The following is a 21,626-nucleotide window of genomic DNA, read 5'->3' as shown; positions in this document are numbered from 1 at the left end:
GTTTGCCAGGTTCGTCACTGGTGGACCACCAGACACTTTGTTTACTTGTGTGTCTGCAGGCGCTGCTGCTTGCAGCTCCCATTGGGTGTGGTTCACCATTCCTAGCCAAGGAGAGGTGTGGGAAGTGGGCTGCATATTCTCCACCCCACTTCCACATTCAGTAAGGTTTTGTGGCTCTCATTAATAATCCCCAGTGGAGCTATATGAATTAGTGTCTGTCACAGGAGCTAAACCTTTGCAATAATTTGCTCTTCCCTGCTGATCTCATTCTAATCCAGTGCTTTTGTCTGCCAGGGTAGCCTCTACTGAAGGGCAGCTGAATGGATTCCAGAACAGCCTTAATAGTGCAGCATCCTGTGAGCCAGGCACAGAATCCACAGGTGAGTGCAGATCCCACAGACCAGGAGACAAGGGTGGAGTGATGGAATGATAGACTATGCTGATCACTTGGAGCTGGCAGGAAAGGGACAAACCATCTGAGTAGAGAAAAAGACATAGCTGCTTACCCTGAGTGCAGTGGTTTGCATGAAGGAGCTATGGAACCATCTGAGGGAATAATTAATTTGCTTGGCACTCTGTAAAAATAACAAACCAAGAGGGAGCAGGGGCTGCCTTTAGCAAGGAGATGAAGGACACCTGGAAACAGTGCCTTTTTTGTTCAAAAAAAAAAAGTAGGTGGCAGAGGGGGGAACAGGTACTCTGCCAGCTCCCTATCCCTCACCCCCTGCCAATCCTGTAGATGGGGCTGCCATGGTATACTGGCACAAAAAAACTAATGCCTAGAAATAGGGGTGAAAGGAGAGTTTGGCTGAAATGAGCCCTCTTTGCTTTTAACTTTGGTTGAGGGATGCTCTGCTCTTTCTGTTTGACCTTTGAAAGGCCAGGGCATTTTTTCTGTCTTGCAATAAAGCCTTTCTGTCCAGAAAGGATTACTATATGGATGTCTTCTCTAATGTTCATACTTCCCTGGTCCATGGCTGCTTAATTCAAACAGGTTTATCTGGGACTGGTGACTAGGGAACAAGAAGCTTATATTTTTCCATCTGCTTCAAAAATTTCTGCAGAACAGCTGAATTGTTGGTTTAGATGAATCAAAACTCTATGTGATGTTAGTGCAATGGCCAGGTGTATTAGGTGATCCTGCAGCCATGAAATTTGCAGCAGAATAGAGTCCAGAATCTGAGGTTTAAATTTAGATAATTATATTTTTAGCCCTTATGACTGCTGAGAAAATCGTGAGAACATGTCCTGAGTGTTTCTGATACAGTGATTTCTGCCTGAGTCTGTACAGCCTGAAACAGTAGTTCAGAAATAAGTGAACTGCCCTATTCATCTCTGTCTATTTAGCACTGCAGCTTAAGGGTGACATTTCCAATATTAACATGGAAAATTTCAATGCTGATCCGTTAGCACAAACATCCAGTTAACATAGTTCTTGTACAATTCCAAACTGCCTCCCGTGCCTTACCACCTGTCAAAAACTCCAGCAATTTTTACAAAAGTTAACAGAAAAATCTGCATCCCTGTGGTGTGTGAGGACAGTGTAAAATGGGATTTAATATCAATATAAATAACACAGATGTCAGTATTTTAATGTATATATAGTCACTGCAGAATTTCTAGTTTCCTCATTTCAAGCAGTTTGCTCTAGAGTACTGGAACCATGATACGTTTAAGAATACTGATTAAAACCCCAGTCCTTGGGATCTGACCCATAGTTGCCAACTCTAGCCCTGGAGCGCTCATAGAAAAAAAAAAAAAGGTGCTCAGCACCAACTAGCCTAGTAGTCATCGATAAAAAAGCAGCGACCTGCCAAGGTTAGTCCCTGGTGGGCCACTATCACTATATTCACCTTCACTGAAACAAGTATTGGGCGATCACAGCTGTTGTTGGCTACAGATCACCTTTCGCAGCCAACAAGAGCTGCAATCACCTAATACCTGTATAAGTGCAGGTAAATTCAGAGGTGAGGGCCCACTAGGGACTAACTCTGGCAGACAAGATCCATGGGATGATATTTACCCACTCTTGCACTACCCATAGCTCTTTGGGCATCTGCCACTGATCAGCTTTTTGGGCAGCTAGGGGAGGCACTTGTGAGAATATGGTGGGCAGGTGGGGTCTTGGTTGATGGGTTGGAGCAAGGTAGGAAAAAGGTAGGATGAGGGTGGGGTATCAAGGAAAGGTGGAGGCCGGCAGAGCTTTCGGATGAAGCGGGATCAGGGGAATTCTCCTGGGAAAAAGAAAACTCTGTCTTTGATCTGACCAAGTTGATTTATGCGGTCTTGCATGAAGATGCCAATCTGTTCAGCGCTGTTCTCTCAGTTGCTTCTGCCATTGCCACCCTAAATTTTTCAGTCTCATAAGAACCAAACCCCACTACCTGCAATGTATTGCCTGTGTCTGTTAATTTTGTATGTATCTACTGTAACTGTAGGCAAAAACCCATCCCTACATCTCCCTATTTCTCTGAGCATCTTCCCTGAATTAATTCAGAGAATGTGTGAGGGGAATTGTCAACAGAGGGACACTTGATAGCAACAGTCTAGAATGGTGGGGGAAATGTGAACTAGATAGTATGGATCCCTTAGTAACTGTGAAGTTTCCTTCAAGGGAGAGATGTAACCAGTAGCGCAGGGAATGTTCAAGATGGAGTGAACACATGAGGTAGAAATCTGAATCCTCTCCTGCAGGATGTGGCTAGCTGACCCAAGGAGAACCAGCATCTCTGAATTTGAAATGACTGTTGTATAAGTAAGCTTGAATGATACAGCTCTGAGCTTGAAGGAGGGCTAGTGGAAGTATGACTTGCTGGGAAAGCCACCTTCTTCCCCAGAAGAAAGGTGTAAGAACTCCAGGAGTAGTGTGTGCTGTTTCAGTGAGCAGAAAAGCTGGAGATCTGAGGGGAAGGTACTTTGTCCATTTTAACATTAGCCCCATCAGCCCTTCCAGGGACTAAGCCATTTTCCTCCTTTCTTTTGCAACCCAGTACTTTTCTTTGTTGTGTAGTCCTTGTTTCTCCGATCAAGTTTGTTTGGTTATCATTTCACTTATGAATAGTGCCCTACATGTGCCTAGCACTGACAGGAAAAATTGGACACATAGGCTCTGGCTTGAGGAGCATGTACTGTAGGTCAGATACAACATGGCATGACTTTGGGAAAGCAGGAAGGGAATTTTCTCTGAGGGATTTGTCCTAGAAATAGAATGGATAGTAAGTGGGAAGGGCAAGCTAAGCCATCTTTTCCATTTTCCAGGTCCATTGGAAGTTGGTCCCCAGCTCATATTTGCAAGATCCAAACCTTTTTCCAGCCGTTCCAGATCCACTGGCAAAATTGTAGGGCAGAGAAAGAGAAAGACAGTGCAGCCAGGGCCAGTTTAAGGTAACAACAGCCCATTCTTCTTCCTCTGTCCTCAGAGGTAACTCCAATAGCTATTCTGCAGGGAGCGGGCAAAGAGTAGAATGAGGGAGGCAGGTAACCCAAGAAAAGGTGAGACTAAGATTCTGTGGAAGTTAGAAACACAGATGCACATCTGGAAACCAATCTGCTCAGATAAGAATCAACTTGCAGATAGTATTTCAGCTGTATGGAAAATACTAGTTATGGATATTGTGAGCCTGACTTGAGCTCTTGATGGTAGATCAAAGAGCAATGTGAGTGCCACTTCTGCTCTAACACTACCCAGCATTCTAAGCCAAGCAATCTGTGCATATTAGGAATCTTAACCTGTAGTTCCTCTTCATCCACTAAGAACGTCCTGATCTGTGGACAGACAGCAGCTCTTAATTGTCTGTGCTGGTTATCACTAAGTACATATTTTGGGAATGAGAAGAAGGCCTTTAATATTAAGGCATATCTATGCACATGTGAGGCTTACGATCTAACGCTTCTAACAATCCACCATGCTTAATTTTTGTTCTTCTTCGAGTGGTCCCTATGGGTGCTCCACAGTAGGTATCGGGCTCGCCCGGTGCCGCAGATCGGAATTCTTCTAGCAGTTTCCACTGGATCGCGCATGCGCCGATGCGCGCCGCTCCCTTGCGCACCCTCGGTCATGTGCGCGATCCGGTCCCCGCCAGTTCCTTCTCAACCGCCAACGGCTGCAGATGGAATCCGCTCCAGCTCCAAAGCCTGAGACAGATAAGATAGTTGTTTTACTTGTTAGCTCGTTGTTTTTACTATTATACAAAAAAAAAAAAGAAGAAGAAAAGAAGAAGCAAAAAAAAAAAGCATACGAAATAGTAGAGAGAAGAGGAACGAAGGGGAGAGGAGTGGACAAAGAAGGCTGTTTAAGCCATCCGCTACCCTGAAGGCCGTGAATGTTATTTGGGTTGTAGAACGCACTGATTAGCGTCTAAGTACCCTATTAACAGTAAAGACTCACCGCGATGGCTTCTTCGGGGTTTAAGAAGTGTGAGTCATGCCGCGAGGCTATGCTGGCCTCTGATGGGCATAGTGAGTGCATTCGTTGCCTGGGGGAGTCCCATGTTACCCAGAAGTGTTTGCACTGCACTAAGCTTACAGCCAGGGCCAGGAAGGACAGAGAGATGAGGCTCAAAATGATCTTGTTTGATAAGGCGCTCCAGCCTGAGCCACCGGAGAAGCCTCACACAGAAGGGCCCTCTGGGTCACATACAAGGAAGGCGGCGTCTTTGACCCCCTCTGTGCAAAAGAAGAAGAAACTCTTCCTGGCTCGATCCTTGCCAGCGGTTCCAGCAAGCAGGACGAGCGGAACACAGAGCCCTCAGCCGTGGGCTGATGAAAGTGGCAGCGCGGTTGCGCACATGGCCGGGGCCGGGCCTCCGACTATGCAGCAGTCGGCATGGAGGGCACCGCGGGTGCCAGCGCAGCAAGCGCCAGAATCAGTGGCGCCGCCTCATGCGGCACCGGCTATCACGGCGCCGACAGCACAGGGGAACCCAGCACGGGGTCCAGCGGCGCCGGAGGAAGCTACCCGCGTGGCACCACTTATGACGGTACCGAGCACGGCACTGACAGCGGGGCCAAGATCCCTGGCACGGGAGGGGGCGGCGCCCACCCTGCAGGGGCGTGGGAAAGCTAGAGCCAAAACCTGGCACCTCAGTCCATCTCCAGACAGGGCTGCGATGCCCTTATCACCCATCCCGCCCCCCCCGCTCGAGATACACACACCGCGTCGCCAGGCGGCAACTCCACTGGCTTATTTCGGACCTCCATTTCCGTTCCTCCAACCACCTTCGCCTTGGCTCAGGCCACCTTCACCCTTTTTGGGCATGGATCCCTATGAGTACTATCACAAACCAGCTTCACCATTATCAATGTCATCACGGAGATCCCGCTCTCCCAGACATCATGAGTACACTCTCTGATCGTGGTCCAGGTCTCCATCACCGGGCCCTTATCCATGTTGTTATGGCCGTCCACATCATACTGAACACCGACATCGGAGGTCTAGATCCAGGAGCAGATCCCCTCCCACTCCTCGCCAATACTTCTGTGTACACTCTCGCTCTGGGAGAGGAACGCAGCTGTCCCAGGGAGAATTAGGTCCAGAGTCCCGAGACTTTCCTTCACAGCCCACGAGGGAACAAGCATACCAGCGAACTCGGGAGCCAGAGGACTTGGGGGAGGTTTATCCCAGCGGTTCCTCCTCATCCTCCCCAGATGAGGCAATTGTCCCCGGGGATGTCTCCCCTCCAGATGACCTTAAACAATTCCAAGAGCTGTTCAAAAGAGTAGCATACACGCAGGACATTCAAATAGCAGAGGTACAGGAGAAGCATCATAAACTCCTGAAAAATTTGAGACCCCCGGCTTCATCTAAAATCGCTATCCCACTGGACGAAGCCATTATGGAGTCAGCCACTAACATATGGCAGACTCCGGCCTCTATTCCGCCTACGAATAAAAGGGCAGATAAGAAATACTTTGTCCCAGCCAAGGGCATGGAGTTCCTGTTTAGCCACCCACAACCCAATTCTTTGGTGGTCGAATCGTCCCAGCAGAGGTCAAAGACGCCTCAGTACAAATTAGGGGGGTCAGATAAAGATGCTAAGAAATTAGGGCTGTTCAGCAGGAAGGTCTACTCCTCCTCTACCTTATTATTGAGAATGGCAAACTACACGGCACATTTATCAAACCATAACTTTGACAATTACTCAATACTCACCTCTCTCATGGATTCACTTCTGGAGGACAAGAAGCCAGTGTTAAAGGCGATTGTCCAAGAGGGCTACGCGGCATCGTGAACGGGAGTTCAGATTGCCCTGGACGTGGCGGACACAGCGGCACGCTCAACAGCCGCAGCAGTGGTAATGCGTAGGGAATCCTGGCTCCAGATGTCTGGTATCCCCAGAGATCTACAGGTGAAGATCAGGGATCTTCTCTTCGACAAGCAAAAGCTGTTTGCAGAATCAACCGACTCGGTCCTCCACTCTAGCAAAGATTTGAGGGCCACACTTAAGACCTTGGGTATCTACACTCCTCCATACAAGAAAAAGAAATTCTATCCTCAGCAAAGGCGCTATGCTTACCAACCACAATGCGCACAATATCAGCGAGGCTATGACCAAGGGCGCCATCAACAGCAGCAGCAGTACAGGGCCCCCAGGCGACATTCTCAACAAAGTCACACAACCTTGGGGCAAGCCCAGAGGCAGCAAGTTTGACGGGTATGTCGAGGACTGCACTATCAACACCATCGCTCAATGCCACTCTCACCTCATGTTCCATCATCGCCTCAAACCGTTCCGCTGCCAATGGCAAAAGATCACAACAGACAAATGGGTGCTGGAAATTATAGCCACGGGTTACACGGTCCCCTTCCAGTCACTACCACCGATGAAACCTCCCACCCGGCCTCTTCTCAGGGACCCTTCTAATGAGGCGAGGCTGAAGCAGGAGGTAGATTACCTCATGTTCATAGGGGCGGTGGAAAGAGTGCCAGAACAATTCCAAGGGAAAGGTTTTTACTCACGCTACTTCCTAACAGAGAAGAAAACAGGAGGCTGGAGGCCGATTTTGGACCTACGGGGCCTCAACCTATACTTGCGCAAGCAACACTTCCGGATGATTACGGTTGCCTCCACACTTACGGCACTGGACGATGGAGACTGGTTTGCAGCCCTCGACTTACATGATGCTTACTTTCATATAACAATCCACCTGGCACACAGACACTTCCTCCGCTTCATGGTCGGCGGGGAACATTTCCAATACAGGGTTCTTCCGTTCAGCCTATCCTCGGCACCCAGAGTCTTTACCAAAACCCTGGCAGTGGTATCAGCTTACCTGCACAGGCAGGGCGTGTTTATTTTTCCATATCTGGACAACTGCCTACTGAAAGGGGCCTCAAAGGCAGAGGTCCTACGCATGATATGCATCACCGCGAACACGTTTACTTCACTGGGCCTAATTATCAACCTTGCAAAGTCAAAGACTGAACCCATGCAAGATATAGAGTTCATAAGGGCGCGCATAAACTCTATCGCATGAAGAGTATACCTGCCTGACGCCCACTTCTGCACCATCAAATCCTTGGTGCAAGTCATGATGTACAGCCCTGCGGTGCCAATCCTAACATGCCTGCAACTGTTGGGGCACATGGCGGCCGCCATGTTTGTGGTACAGAATGCCAGGTTACACGTGCGAAGCCTGCAGCATTGGCTGGCAAGTGTTTACAGACTGGCAGCCCACACCGTCCACAGGGTAGTATCGCCCATGACGGAGGTACAGAGGTCGCTAGCGTGGTGGGCAGATCCCAAGAACCTGCTAGTGGGAGTGCCCTTCCACCAGCCACAAATTTCCGTTTTTCTTACAACCGACGCCTCCCACATAGGATGGGGAGCGCACATTGGCAGCAAGGTGACGCAAGGGCCATGGTCCCCTCCGGAACAGACACTGCACATAAACATACTGGAGCTCAGAGCAGTGTTCAATGCGTGCACACATTTTCAGAAATACCTGCACGGCAAAGTAGTCGGGATCAATACCGACAATACCTCCACCATGTTCTACATCAATCGACAAGGAGGGGCACGGTCCTGTGTGCTATGCGCAGAAGCAGTGCAATTGTGGAATTGGTGCATTGCCAACAACATAACGTTGAAAGCCTCATACTTGCCAGGCGCCGACAACGTGAAGGCAGATCAACTGAGCAGGTGCTTCGCACTCACGCACAAATGGCAGATCCGCTCCGACCTGCTACGACGCATATTTCGCACCTGGGGGTTTCCCCAAGTCGATTTGTTTGCCACCCAGCGCAACAAGAAGTGCCCTCAGTACTGCTCCAGAGCAGGAATAGGGCGGGGGTCCCTGGGGGACGCATTCATGATCTCATGGAAGGGACCTCTACTCTACGCGTTTCCCCCCACAACACTTATCCACAAGGTTCTGCAGAAAGCCAGAAGGGAGAGAGCTCACATGATACTCATAGTTCCAACTTGGGACCGACAACAATGGTTTCCCCTGCTTCTGCGCATGTCGGATCGTCCACCACTCCCCCTACCGGTAGCGCCGGACTTACTCACGCAGGCTCAGGGGCCCATAGTGCACCCGCACCCTCAGGGACTCCGCCTACAAGCATGGTTAATCCATGGCTCAGCGCCTTAGAGAGCACGTGTACAGAGGGAGTGCGACAAGTCTTAGAGTGTAGCCGAAGGACCTCCACCAGGAGGACTCACGAACAGAAATGGACACGCTTTACCGCCTGGTGCTCTGCCAAACAGTTTGCTCCTCTTGACGTTCCTGTAACTGTAATTCTAGAATACCTGCTGAACCTCAAACGAGACGGGCTTTCTCTATCCTCGCTAAAGGTCCACCTCGCAGCTATATCAGCTTTTCGGCACAAAGAGGAAGGGCCCACCGTATTCGCCCATCCTATCGTCACAAGGTTCTTGAAGGGGCTGGTTAACCTGTACCCTCCTTGAAAACCGCTGCCACCGTCGTGGAGTTTGGACTTGGTGCTCCACACGCTATCGGGACCACCCTTCGAACCATTAGCCACGGTACCCCTCTGACTACTTACCATGAAAATGACCTTCCTTCTTGCGATTACATCAGCCTGCAGGGTGAGCGAGCTCGCAGCAGTGATGGCAATGCTGCCCTGCACAGTATTCTCAAAGGAGGCGGTGATATTATGGTTACACCCAGACTCCGTTCCGAAAGTTTCCTCGGAGTTCCACATTAACGAACCAATAGTATTACCCTCATTTTACCCAAAGCCTCACAGCTCCAGCAAGGAGGCGTGCCTGCATCTCCTAGATGTGAGGAGGGCGTTGGCCTTTTACATAGTCAGAACTAAGCCCTTCCGGAAAACGGACAGGCTTCTGGTATCTCTCGTTTCCAGGTCAAAAGGGGAAGGCCTCTCTTCCCAGAGAATTTCAAAGCACATTGTGTCCTGTATAAAACTGTGCTACGAGCTTCGAAAGACCCCTTTGCTAGCCCCGCCCAGGGCTCACTCCACCAGAGTGGTGGCGGCATCAACGGCCTTCTTCAAGGGAATTGCATTGAAAGACATTTGCAGAGCGGCAACTTGGTCATCCTATGACACCTTCGCCAAGCATTACGCCCTTCATCGGGTGTTTGATGAGGATACCCGTCTGTCGACAGCAGTCCTCTCGAGGGCAAGCTGCACATGAATCGAGTACCCACCTCCTTACTTGGGGTTACTGCTGGGTAGTCACCTACTGTGGAGCACCCACGGGGACCACTCGAAGAAGAAAGAGAAGTTACTCACTTGTAGTAACGATGGTTCTTCGAGATGTGTCCCTGTGGGTGCTCCACTACCCGCCCATCCTCCTCGCTTCGGATCTCTGCCCGGTGTTTTTCAGGAGCATCCGGGGCGGTTGGTGAAGGAACTGGCGGGGACCGGATCGCGCACATGACCAAGGGCGCGCAAGGGAGCGGCGCGCATCGGGGCATGCACAATCCAGTGGAAACTGCTAGAAGAATTCCAATCTGCAGCGCTGGCCGAACCCGACACCTACTGTGGAGCACCCATGGGGACACATCTCAAAGAACCATCGTTAGTACAAGTGAGTAACTTCTCTTTCTCTAAATTGGAAATTTCCTGTCAAGGTCACTGGGTACTTTACTTCAGGAGGGGTTTCCTGTTCAAAGAAGTGCTATAATTTGAACTACCTCTAAACAGCCATCAAAATACTCAAAAACAACTAGAAGTCCTGTGGCACCTTATAGACTAACAGATTTTTTCGAGCATAAGCTTTTATGGACAAAGACCCACTTTGTCTGCTGCATTGGAATGGAGATTGGAATGGAATGGAGAAGCCACAGGACTTCTCACTGTTTTTGCAGACACAGACTAACACGGCTAACCCTCTGTTATGCATCAGAATGCCGTTTGCCTGATTTTCACAGGTGTTGCACATCTGCAGCCCCCTCCACTCAATGACTTTAGTATAAGTAGAGGGTGCTGAGCACCTCTGAAAATCAGACCATATGTGCACCTTTTGTTACAAGGCCAGTTGCAGTGGAGAAAACTCTAGTCCCTCTACATGAATTAGGTCTGATTCTCACTGCCTTAGACTTGGGGTCCCTAGAAAACATACATCTGATGAAGTGGGTCTTTGCCCACTAAGCTTATTCTCCACAAAATCTGTTAGTGCATAAGGTGCCACAGGACTTCCCATTGTTTTCTAGAGAGAACTGTTCTTCTGCTATTTTCTCCCTAGTGTAATTTAACACCACCATGTCCTAGCAAAGTAATTACCAGGCGATTAAAAAGAACAGTCCCAACCTCTTGAGGCTGCCTGGCTGTTATTGGTTGAGTGAAGAGCCTGTTCTGAGGTTTATGGTGAGGCTGTTCAATTCCAGGAATAGCTTTTGTGGCAGTGTTCAAGATGGCTGTGTCTGGAAGATGAAGCTACAAGGCGATGGGATAGTCAGCTTGTTACTCAGTCTGAGCTTGTCACCTCTGAGGGCCTTGTTCAGTAATGGTTTCCATTAAAGAAACTAACAATATCAGGCATGTGGGGCACACTCTTCGCTGTATCATAATGTTCTAGTTTTCCACTCCTTTTTAGAAACGCAGTACTTGAAATTATAAAATGTTCTGCACCTATCTTGAGAAAAAGAAGTTTCCTTCATGTAAAAGGTGTCTCTTTCTCACCCTGGAACTTTTGGGATCCGGACACAGGCAAGAAGGCAGCTAGCGCTGCAGCATGGAGGAAGGTCTCCAGATGGCTACAAAGTTAAACCCTTCTTCATTCATTATTAGTCCATTCTGAAAGTGGCAACACAAGACTGAAGTTTCAGGGAGAAGCAGGGAAGGCAAAGGGTATAAGAGCAGAGTAGCAGTTCCTGGCCAGCATCTCTGTTACTGAGAGAGGCTTTTGCAGATACTTAATCAGAAGCAAGAGTCGCAACGCCAAAGAGATCCGAAAGGACGATTTACCCTTCATTACCACATGATGCTCAGTTTATGCATCACAGAGTGGGTGCCGCAAGACACCTACTAAGCTGATTGGTATTAGGAGTCAAATGGGAGTCACCCATGATACATTTCTATCCTACTGGGATGTTAATGGTATCCCCTTTGTGTCTTCTCTTCATGTCTTTGTTCTTCTGTTCCCAGCCTATGAGTGTCTGAGAAAAACAGTTTTATTTTACTTATTTTTATTATAGAAGGTGCAAATCAAAGAACACCCATCTAGAGCTCTGAGTGTCTTGACAGAAATTTATACAACACAGTAACAATACAAGGAGTTACAAACAAAAGTCAATGTTGTATAAAACCAGGGCAGAGGTATGTCCAGAGCCAATTCCAGGAGTTGCACATTTATCAGTCAGGCTGGCTAATAACCACACACTATTATTTTGCTAACTCTTAGATTGGTGCTGTTAGCATGAAGTGGCTGCCAAGAGGAAACTAAACTACATTGGAAACAGCTGGTTTGGAAGAAGTGAAGAATAGTTAGTTCTCTGTCCCACTTTAGGGGTATTCATAGCTCCTGATTCAGGCACAAAAGCCACTTCTTTCCCCTGGTCTATATTAAAGTTTGACTGTAACATATAGGGCTTGCCTACACTAGCCCCCTCCTTTGAAGGGTGGATGGTAATCAGCCCGATCAGAGGACCCTAATAAGGTGATGTGATGCATATGCTCATTAGCATAATGGTCGCCGTGGGAACTTCGAAGTTGCTAACTTTGAAGCACTGACAGGTGGTGTCCTGCCGAACTTCAAAGTTCCCTTACTCCCAAAGTGTTTTAATTTGAAAATTATCTCACATTATTTGCCCAGATATAGAAATAGAAACTTTTTTGGAGGTGGGAGTTTCTTATATCACTAAGTAGTGAGTCCCAGTTCCTCTGGACCATAGAGAACAAGGACAGAAAATGTAGCATAAATGGTGAGGCAAGTGTGTACAGCCTGTATCAGTCATTCAGGCATTTGCTGCAGTGGGGTGGAATTCCTGGCTGCTGCCATTATCCCGGATCCCTCAGCTTTTCTCAGGCTTCTCTGCAGCCTGAGGCAGCGGTGAGTTGTTGAGCACCAATGTATTTATTTTTATGCTGATAACAGCCCCCAAGGATCATTGGCTACGGTTACAGTCAGTGTGGTAAGACTAACTGAATTTGTTCGAATCCTTCAGCAGTAGCAGCTGGGATCAGGACTAACTTGGGTTTCCACACTCCGTGTCCCTGAGTCCTCTCCTCCCTAACACTAATCCTGTTAATTCCATCCTTTATGGCCACTCTTATGGCTCTCTCTTGTTTCTGTGACTGACTGCTCATGTGGTACTGACTTTGAAACATAACTTCAAATGGGCACCTTGAATGACCTCCACTCCAGACTGGCCTGCCTGCTCAGGGGCGTGAAATACCTTATGGCACCAGAGAACTGCTCCTGATGACACCTCGGCACTAGCTGTAGAACAGGGGGTCTCAAAATCAGTTTGTCTTAGGTCCAGTGCCAGTCCTCAAATCCTTCTAGTGGAGAGTGGGCACCTCCCTCTGTCAGCGGTTCTAGGGAGGTGGGGGTCTCAGCCTGCTCTCCCCACCCAGTGCATCTCCCACACCCTCCTGCTGGCCCACATATTTCCCCTGGCACCTCCCCCTTCCCTACCTGCACCTCCAGGAGATTTAAAATGCCTCAGGGTCCCCAATGCCACTAATGGCAGTGCAGCAGTGCCACAGAAGCTCTCCTGCAGCTCAGGGAAGGTGTCTGCAGAGCTGTCCTATCCATAAAACAGTTCAGGTTGGCCACTCCGGGCCCTGCACAGGGGGAGGCGGAGCAACCCACCTGCAACCCACTATGCTCCTGGCCTGGAAGATGGCAGCAGAGTGGACCAGGCTGCTTCATTGCTCTATTTCCCTGTGGTTCCTGCCACTGTGGTGAGTGATGGGAGCCAGAACCCTGCTGCTGTCCCCACCAGGTGCCAGTAATCCCCAAGGCCATGTCCTTTAGGTTAGGAGTTTTGGGGGAAGGGATGCAATGGGGGTGGAGGGGGTGGAGAAGGGATTGGCAGAGACAAAGTGGGAGCAGAGTAGGGGCTGGGTATGAGGGAAGGGTATGGATACTGCCACCCCGGGGGTCTCTGGGACTCACCTGCCACCAACCACATGGGCTGGATAATGTAACTGCTCAGGCTGTAGGTGGAACTGCAGGCTGTGAGTTTGAAACCTCTGCTGTAGCATAATACAGTAATTCAAACAAATCCCCACAGATCCTCTCAGAATAGGCCATCTATCTGAGAAACTCCTTCAGCTGCTTAAAGGGAACAGTGTTTGAACCCCAGCATCTTTCACATAGGCCAAAACTTCCCCAACAGAATCCCCCATTCTGGGCACAGCCTGTCCCAGCAATAGTTATGACTTTCTGTGAGAGCCTCTGTCTGCCCTTCCTATAGTTCCCCTTTCCTAGAGTGCTGCCAGCAGGCGATTAACAGGAAACACGATCTGCCCTGTGTCACAGGAGTTTTGAAAGAAGCAGGGCTTGATGTGGTAAAGAGACGTGAATCCCACTGTTACATTTCCTTTTTTGAGAAGATGGAGAACTGCTGTGGTTGTGAGTATTTGGTTTCACATCTGTTCCAAAAGATATCCTTCTAAAACCATTGTCCTTTGAAGCATCCCAAAGCTATCCCTGGCTCCCTTCCTGCCTCCAGTCCTCTCCCTACAATCTGAGGGTCGTAGAGCAGCAGCTGATTCCCAAAGGCATGAAAGATGGCATATGGAGAGCCAGAGTCAGTGCGATACTAGTACAGTAGTGGTGCGATTATTGGCCAAGAGCAGTGCAGAGACAGAGCCACTAAAAGCAGTACAGAAAGATCAGAAGTGAGTGAGGCAGTAGTGTAACACTTTTTCTCCGTCAATTTCACATAGTAGAGGAGGGCAGGGTGACTCTGTGATAGTTAGTGTGCAGTCACAGAGAGATAGCTGTGTTAGTCTATATCTGAGTAGACATCAGAAGTTCTAACAGGTACATTACAACAGCTTCAAAAAGAACTTGGAGCCCTAAACTAACATCAGTGCATGATTACATTTGTTTCTGTATTTATCCACCTATCTGATTCATATGGGGAACTCTCACTAATCCCAACAGAATCTAGAGCTCCTTTCTGAAAGCAAAAACAAGCAGTCCTGTGGCACCTTACAGACTAACCGATCACTTGGAGCATAAGCTTTTGTGGGCGTGGCATCTGACAAAGTCGCTCTTTGACCACGAAAGCTTATGCTCCTAATAATCAGTTAGTCTATAAGGTGCCACAGACTTCTCGTTTTGCAGATATTTTCTGAAAGCAGCATTCTTTCTAAGCCTTCCTAACAGGAAGTTGACAAGGTAATGCCAAACTCAGCCATCACATCTCAGTTAGGTTTGAGGGGCTGTTCTCTAATTAATACAAAATACACCCATTCCTAAACTTGTGAGCATGATCTGCCTCTTGCACCTCTCCTGACTTTGTTTTATGAGAGGAAGAAGCTGTTTCCTGTTATCTGTTGGTTGAATGCTAATGAGAGGCCAGCCCAACGCTGGAGAGCATTTCAGGTCTGCAGAAAGCAGACTGGGGACACAGGAGAGGGAGCAAGAGATGGTCTCTTAAATCAGGCTTCGTATTTAAAGCTGACTTGGAACCTAGCCTAAACTGTAGGAGCCTGAAAGAAAACTCATAAACAGGAGAGATTGTGACCTTTTGTTTGAGCCTTTAGAACTGTGGGGCTGACAGCCACCGTGGGCCCTGGGGCAAGATGGGAAGCGAGACCTGGCTCTGTGGTACCCTGAGCCTCCCATTCTACAAAGGGAGAGTTTAAAAGGCATTCCCCACTAGGGTCACCCCAGGGTACATCGCCCTCAAATAAAGGCAAAGCTCATTCCTCTAAAAGAATGAGGAAAAGAGCTATGACCTTGCTGCAGAGAAATTTGACTAGAAAGAAGTGGTCCCCTATCAGGTCACTGCCCTCTCTGCCAACGACCGTGTGTGTGGGTGAGCTACTTTGAAGTACCAAGCATCTCTAGCACGGTCCACACTGGGACTTCTGCCAAGCCTTATTGGAAGGACAAAGAGTTGGGGCACATATCTAAGCCTGCCTGCTCCTCAATGATAATGACCATGCCAGTGAGAGATGACACCGAGGCCCTCACCAGTAGTAAGCCTCCATCATCAGTAGTGATGGTCTCCTCAGCACTGATAGATAGAGCAAAGACTGAACTATTCACACTGAGAAAGTTGGACCGCAAGCCATCAGCACCATCTAAAACAACAACATTGGTGCTGATGACACCAAACTCGATGGCACCATGCCAGTTCCTATAGCAGAAAGACATCACAGTATCTTCAGTACTGCATTCACCACTCTTGGCACCAGTGATTCCCCAGAGCATACATCACAGCAGCAGTTAGACTCACCAACCTGCCCATCATTCTCTTGTGTTAGGAACAACAAAAAGGAAGACCATGCCTTCTCTTCACCCACTAAATGCAGAACACCCTGGGCACCAATGAATTCAAAGAGAAGGTTATTCACACTGTGCAGTGACTGAGGTGCTCTGAGATGCCCTGTGAGTGCGTCACTATCCTCCTTCCTCTCCTCTCTTTGGGTTTTTTTCAACACTACAGATTCTTCAGTAGAAAAGAAATCCAGGGAGCTGTTGGTCACACAGCACTATGTAACCTCCTGAGGCAGTACGAGGCAGGACATGTGTAACCCAGCTTGGCACTGCTAATAAAAGTCTCCACGTGGAGATTCACTTAAAGTGGCACATGCACAGGGACAACCATCTTCAAAGAACCTAAGTTACTGCACACTGTGAGTAACCTTCTCTTACTACTTCTGTCTTGTGTAGTGGTCCTTTGGGAACTTACTAGCAAAACAGGACTCTGCCCCTCCACTGAACTGTATGTCTTTGTGTGGCATTAATTTACTCTTGGACTGCAGTAGAAAAATGTAGGCCAAAAATGAGGGTGAACAAGTTAGAGTATGTAATAAGAGTCATGAAAATGGAATGGGAGGAAAGACAAAGCCAGAGCAGGGAGATGCAGCTACAGCAAACAAATTGGAGAATGGGGAGATGAACAAAAATATTTAAAAAAAAATGTGGAGAATATACATAGTTCATAGAACTGGAAGAGACCTCAGGAGGTCATCAAGTCCAGTCCCCTGCACTCACTGCAGGACCTATCACTATTTGTGACAGTTTTTTTGTTTTTAAATAAATTTGCTCCAGACCCCTGAATGGCCCCTCAAGTATTGAGCTCGCAACCCTAAGTTGAGCAGGGTAATGTTCTAACCACTGAACTATCCCTACCCAGAAAGGAGGAAACAAGAGGAAACAAATCGGGGTTATCCAGCACACAGGAACTTGGTATGGTTTACATGGGAAGGTAACGCTCTCTTTTTTGTGGTCATGGGGCAGACAGCAGGGATCACAATGACCTCATCAAGTCCATCTCTCCTTCCTAGGGAGACTGCTCACCAGTCTCTTCATGCAGGGAGATTTCACTCAAATGCTTGCAGCTGTGTGCAGCCTTTTTGTGTTACCACCCAAGTAGAGTGTCATGACATAGAGCTGTTGCTTTCTTGAGCCTGCATGGGCTAACAAGCAAAAGTGGACTTATGCCCACAAAAGGTGGGGAAGGGCACAGATTGGTCTTCACTTGTCAGCTGTCCCTGTTTGCTAATGTCATTCACTCTAGGATATATAAAGTCTATCCACTTACCTCCTTTGAGACTCAGGGTATGTCTATACTTACTGGGGGGTCTGCATGCCACGCTCAATCTTCCAGGGATTGATTTTTCTGCGTGAGGGAAGACACTAGACCATTAACCCTGGTACTCTATGCTGTTGCATAGAATAAGGAATGTCAATGTGAGCCCAGAAAGGCCCACTCTACACCAGGGAAGAAAATCAAGCCTGATGCATCAATTCTTGCTATGCAAATAGCGTGGCTAGAATTGCATATCTGGGATCAACTTTGATCCCTAGCATAGTCTCAAGCTGTATGTTACTACGGCAAGATTGGAAAGTCCCCGTGCACGAGGCTAAGATTTTAGGGTTATTAGCCCCTACAGGAAAAAAAGAAGAGATTTGATTTCCTAATTGTGCCACAGATGCACTGTGTTACCTTCGGCAAATCACATGGCCTCTGTGCTTCGGTGCCCGATCTGTGAAATGGAGATGCATCTTTTTTGTGGTGCAGATGTGCACTGAGGATGAATTCATTAATGTTTGAGTAGGGCCCTCTGAATTCATGGCCATGAAGAATGTATCAAGGACTGTGAAATCTGGGTTTTTTTTATGCCTTTACCTTGCACTGTACAGATTTTATGGGGAAGACCAGAGTTTTTCAAGTTGGCGGTCCTGACCCTTAAGCTTCTGGGGTGGTTGCAAGGTTATTTTGGAGGGGCAGGGTGGTGTTGCTGTCCTTGCTTTTGTGCTGTCTTCATAGCTGGACAGCTGGAGAGTGGCAGCTGTTGTCTGGGAACTCAGCTGTCAAGGCAGCATGCTGCCACCAGCAGCATAGGATAGTGGCGGTATCATACAATGTCACACTTACTTCTGTATCCCTGCGTTCAGAGTTGGGGAGCTAGAGAATGCAAGTTTCTGACTGAAGGCCCAGCTCTACAGGCAATAGTGAAGAAGTAAAGATGGCAATACCATACCATGCCATTCTTCTGCGCTGCTGCTGCTGGAGGCTCTATCTTCAGAGCTGGGCTCCCAACCACCAGCTGCTTCTCTCCAGCTGTCCCACTCTTAAGGCAGAACTGCTTCTGTAGTGCAGAAGTAAGGTTAGCAGTACTGCAACCCCCTCTCCACAACTTCTTTTTTGTGTCAGTATCTCTACAATTACAGCATGATGAAATTTTAGATGTAAATAGTTATAATCATGACATTTATTATTTTTTAAAATCCTATGACCACGAAATTAAAAAAAATGGACCATGAATTTGGTAGGTCCCTATTTATGAGATGCTCAGATGTTACAGTCATGGAGAACCCCAAAGTACCTGAATAGAGGGGCATATTTCTGTTCTAACAACTCTTGGGAACTGGAGGATAAGGGGATTCAAACTGATATACATGTTGACTCAGGCCCATGAATTTTTGTGAGGAAACAAACTCAGTTACATAATCTGTAGAAAGAGAGAACTAATTGCAAGCCTGTTTCTCGGGCTCCTTTGGTTAACAAGAAATCTGTCCCTTGTTGTCTCTCTGCACCCATGTGAAGGTGGTGAATAGTCTAGCGAAAGCCGCATCAATTTACGTAGATTATTTGATATTTGTATTGCAGAAGGGTCCAGTGGCCGCATGGAGGAAAGGGACTCATCAGTTTCCACTGTGCCTAGGAATGTCCCTCCCTGCCTGAGCCTCAAAACATCCAGGCACAAATAACTCATGAAATATGAGCTCATGTTACTGTATGTGGACAGGCTACCTGTGGGGTAGGGTTGCATGGGAAAACAGATGCAAGGGAGTCTCTGTGGAGCAGGTGGTTGAGTGGCAGGATTGGATATCTGGCTTGTGTGATTTCATTTTCCTTCTATTGCACTGTCATTGACACAGGAGGAGAATGGAGAGACGGAGTAAGGTGCTGGATGTAGATTTCTGGACCAGGAACCAGTCCAAGTGCCATAGTTGGCTTTTGGTTCCAAGAGCATTTATTTTTAATAAACACAGCTCCCAACAAGTGTTGTGCAAATATAGGTGCAAAATGTTTTGCTAACTATATGGGAAAACCTTTACCCACCTAAATAGCCATGAAGCATGAGTTATTCAAAACAAATACAGTGCAGTGCTAGGTCTTCTGGATTTTTTTAATTATATCAAATACAGTTTTTTAACTCAAAGAAGTGAAGATGACCTCAAGATTTTGCCGTAAACCTGCCAAAGTGGGAAAACACAGAATGCAAGATTAAATTCCATTCTGAACAGTGGAAGGAAAAAACTTTTCCCGTTCCCCAGATTATTCAGAGAGCTCACCACTTGTGGCCATGAGCCCTTGGCTTCTTTTTGGTGTGGGGCTAGAGGTTCCTGACCAAGAAGCCAGGGAGCAAAAGACATGGAACAGAATAAGTATACTGAAGAGGAAAAGGAAAACTCAGAATAATGTGGCTGAGAGAGAGTCTTGCGAAGAGCAGATGAGTCAGGCAGGGAGCCAGTCATTAGCAGCTTTATCCAGGGGATGGTGAGGAGCAATGTTCCCTGTAAGCTGTTGGCTTTTGCGGCCTCTCAGGAGGGATTTAAATGTTGCCCAGCTGATTAACAGAATGTCCACAGCTACGGGTTTTTTACCCTACTGGTTGTGTATATTTGTACATGCCTCAATACACATAGAAAAATGTATTCCATATAGGAATGGAAAAAATTAGAGGGAGTGTTGATGAAAAGTATTTATGGGGTTTAAACTGTTAGACCATTGACAGGTTTAACACTGAGATGTGTATTTGTGTGTAGCTCTAGTCCAGTTTGCAGTCTGACAGGGAATTCCAGATTTCTTGTGCTAATTACTTCTGCATCCAGTGGGTCAGTGCAGTGGTGTTTTGCACTCTGAATGGCCTTCACTCACAGGCTTTGCTTTGTGTCTTTCCAGTTCCTACTTGCAGAGATGGACTAACCCTGAGCACTAGGTGAGAAACCTAGTGTCACTGCTCCTGAGTGTGATGCAAGAGATAGAACAGCACTGACTGCCCCTTGTACCACCATCCTTTTGACATGCAGATGAAGGTGACAGAGAGGCCCTGCTGCACATTCCAAAGAATTCCCTGAGGACAGGAGAGAAGTTGAATATCTGTGAGAACTTGTGATATGGTTCCAACCTGAGGGGCACCATTCCCTCGCAGAGCTTCTGCTACTGAGCCTCCAGGGATCCTCCTCTCCCACACCTCCTTTCATTTACCAGCCATAGAGACTCATGTAAGACAGAGATCCTCTAGCTGTCTACATTGTGCTTCCTAAGGTCCAATTTTGAACATGAAGCATCATTCACTCAACCATTTCAAGCCACCCTAGTCCTGTAAAAGCCACAGTTCTCTGCTCTCTACTGGGCACTGCTCACACCACATGACAACCAGTGACAGAAGACAAACAGACTATGTGATGAGAGACATCCTCATTGGCAGCCATCTTGCATTTTGGCGGGAAGCCATGGAGATACACTATATGAATAAAGTAATTTCCTTTTCTTGGTATGGTTTATATTTTTAGTTATTAATTTACATCCAATCAACATTTGGTCCTTTATTATCTTGGGTAATATTTTAATATCTGACTGTAATGTCATTTTGTTTCATTGCTGGATGTTTCTGTTTTGTGTGGCTTATTTTTGTATTTTGCTTTCTCCTCACATTTGTTTGTGCTTTCTAAACTTTTTTCATGATTGGCTGATATTCCTAGAACCAGATCTGAACCAGGTGGTCTCCGTCAGCTGCAGCAGTGGCTTGTTTCATCAATCCAGTCAAAGTTGCCTAGTGCAATGAAAATAACTCTGCTCACATTAAAGGAGTGCTTCAGCAACTGGAGATTACATTGAGCTGAAATCCACCACTCCCTAAAACACAGCACAAATATCTTCAGGCCTTCTGAGTCTGTGTTCATTAGATAATCAGCAAGATTTTCACATAGTTTCCATGTTCTTTTTCTTGTCAGAAGCCAAATGGAACAATTAAAGTAGACCATGTTGTCAAGCAATACAAAGGCTCCTACTGTTTATATTGGACCCCATGCTGAATAGGCTGCTGGGATCTGGTCTCTCTCTATCCCAGTTCTATTTGCCCTGCTATTATTACCGCAGTACACACTGTGGTTCTAGTAATCAGTGCTAGTAGGTCTTCCGTGGGTGACTAGCAGACAAATGATTGACAGGATGGAGGATGGGTCAGAAGAAAGAACTCTTCCTGCCAGTTGAGGGCTCTGCTGCTAGTACTCCCAGGACCTGGTTTTCGCTGTGCCTTAGTGAGGAGTGCTTGCTGATTTTCAGAAGGTGCCTGTAAAAATGGGAAAACAAATATCAATAAGAAGATGCACATCAACTGATTATATTCTGCAATGGCTACTGGCAGCAACAAATGGTGTGTGCCTGTAATGTGTGAGAACAGATTTCTGGCTCCCATACCAGCTGGCTGCAAAGCATACTTGAGCAAGTGTCCCTTCCCTTCTCTGCCTGTTTAATTTCTGATCAGAAGCTAG

The 21,626-nt window shown here is 47.4% G+C and overlaps 1 protein-coding gene across 6 annotated transcripts in view; it reads left to right on the top strand.

Moving 5' to 3' along the window:
* Nucleotides 1-21,116, top strand: part of TTLL5 (tubulin tyrosine ligase like 5) — a 238,586-nt gene extending 217,470 nt beyond the window's left edge. For 4 of the 6 annotated variants that reach the window (XM_074998790.1, XM_074998792.1, XM_074998791.1 and 1 more), the window contains exons 32-33: nucleotides 295-380; nucleotides 3,259-3,383. In XM_074998790.1, coding sequence (XP_074854891.1) covers nucleotides 295-380; nucleotides 3,259-3,383 — 211 coding nt within the window. Of the gene's footprint in view, nucleotides 1-294; nucleotides 381-3,258; nucleotides 3,384-20,031 lie in introns of those variants that run through there. The other 2 variants (XR_012646125.1, XM_074998793.1) reach the window with 1 other exon arrangement.
* Nucleotides 21,117-21,626: the final 510 nt, after the last annotated feature.

The sequence above is a fragment of the Carettochelys insculpta genome, chromosome 6 (assembly GCF_033958435.1).
Source record: "Carettochelys insculpta isolate YL-2023 chromosome 6, ASM3395843v1, whole genome shotgun sequence".
Classification (NCBI taxonomy): domain Eukaryota; kingdom Metazoa; phylum Chordata; order Testudines; family Carettochelyidae; genus Carettochelys; species Carettochelys insculpta.
Note: the sequence above shows the minus strand (reverse complement) of the source record. Positions and strands in the feature narration are given on the sequence as shown.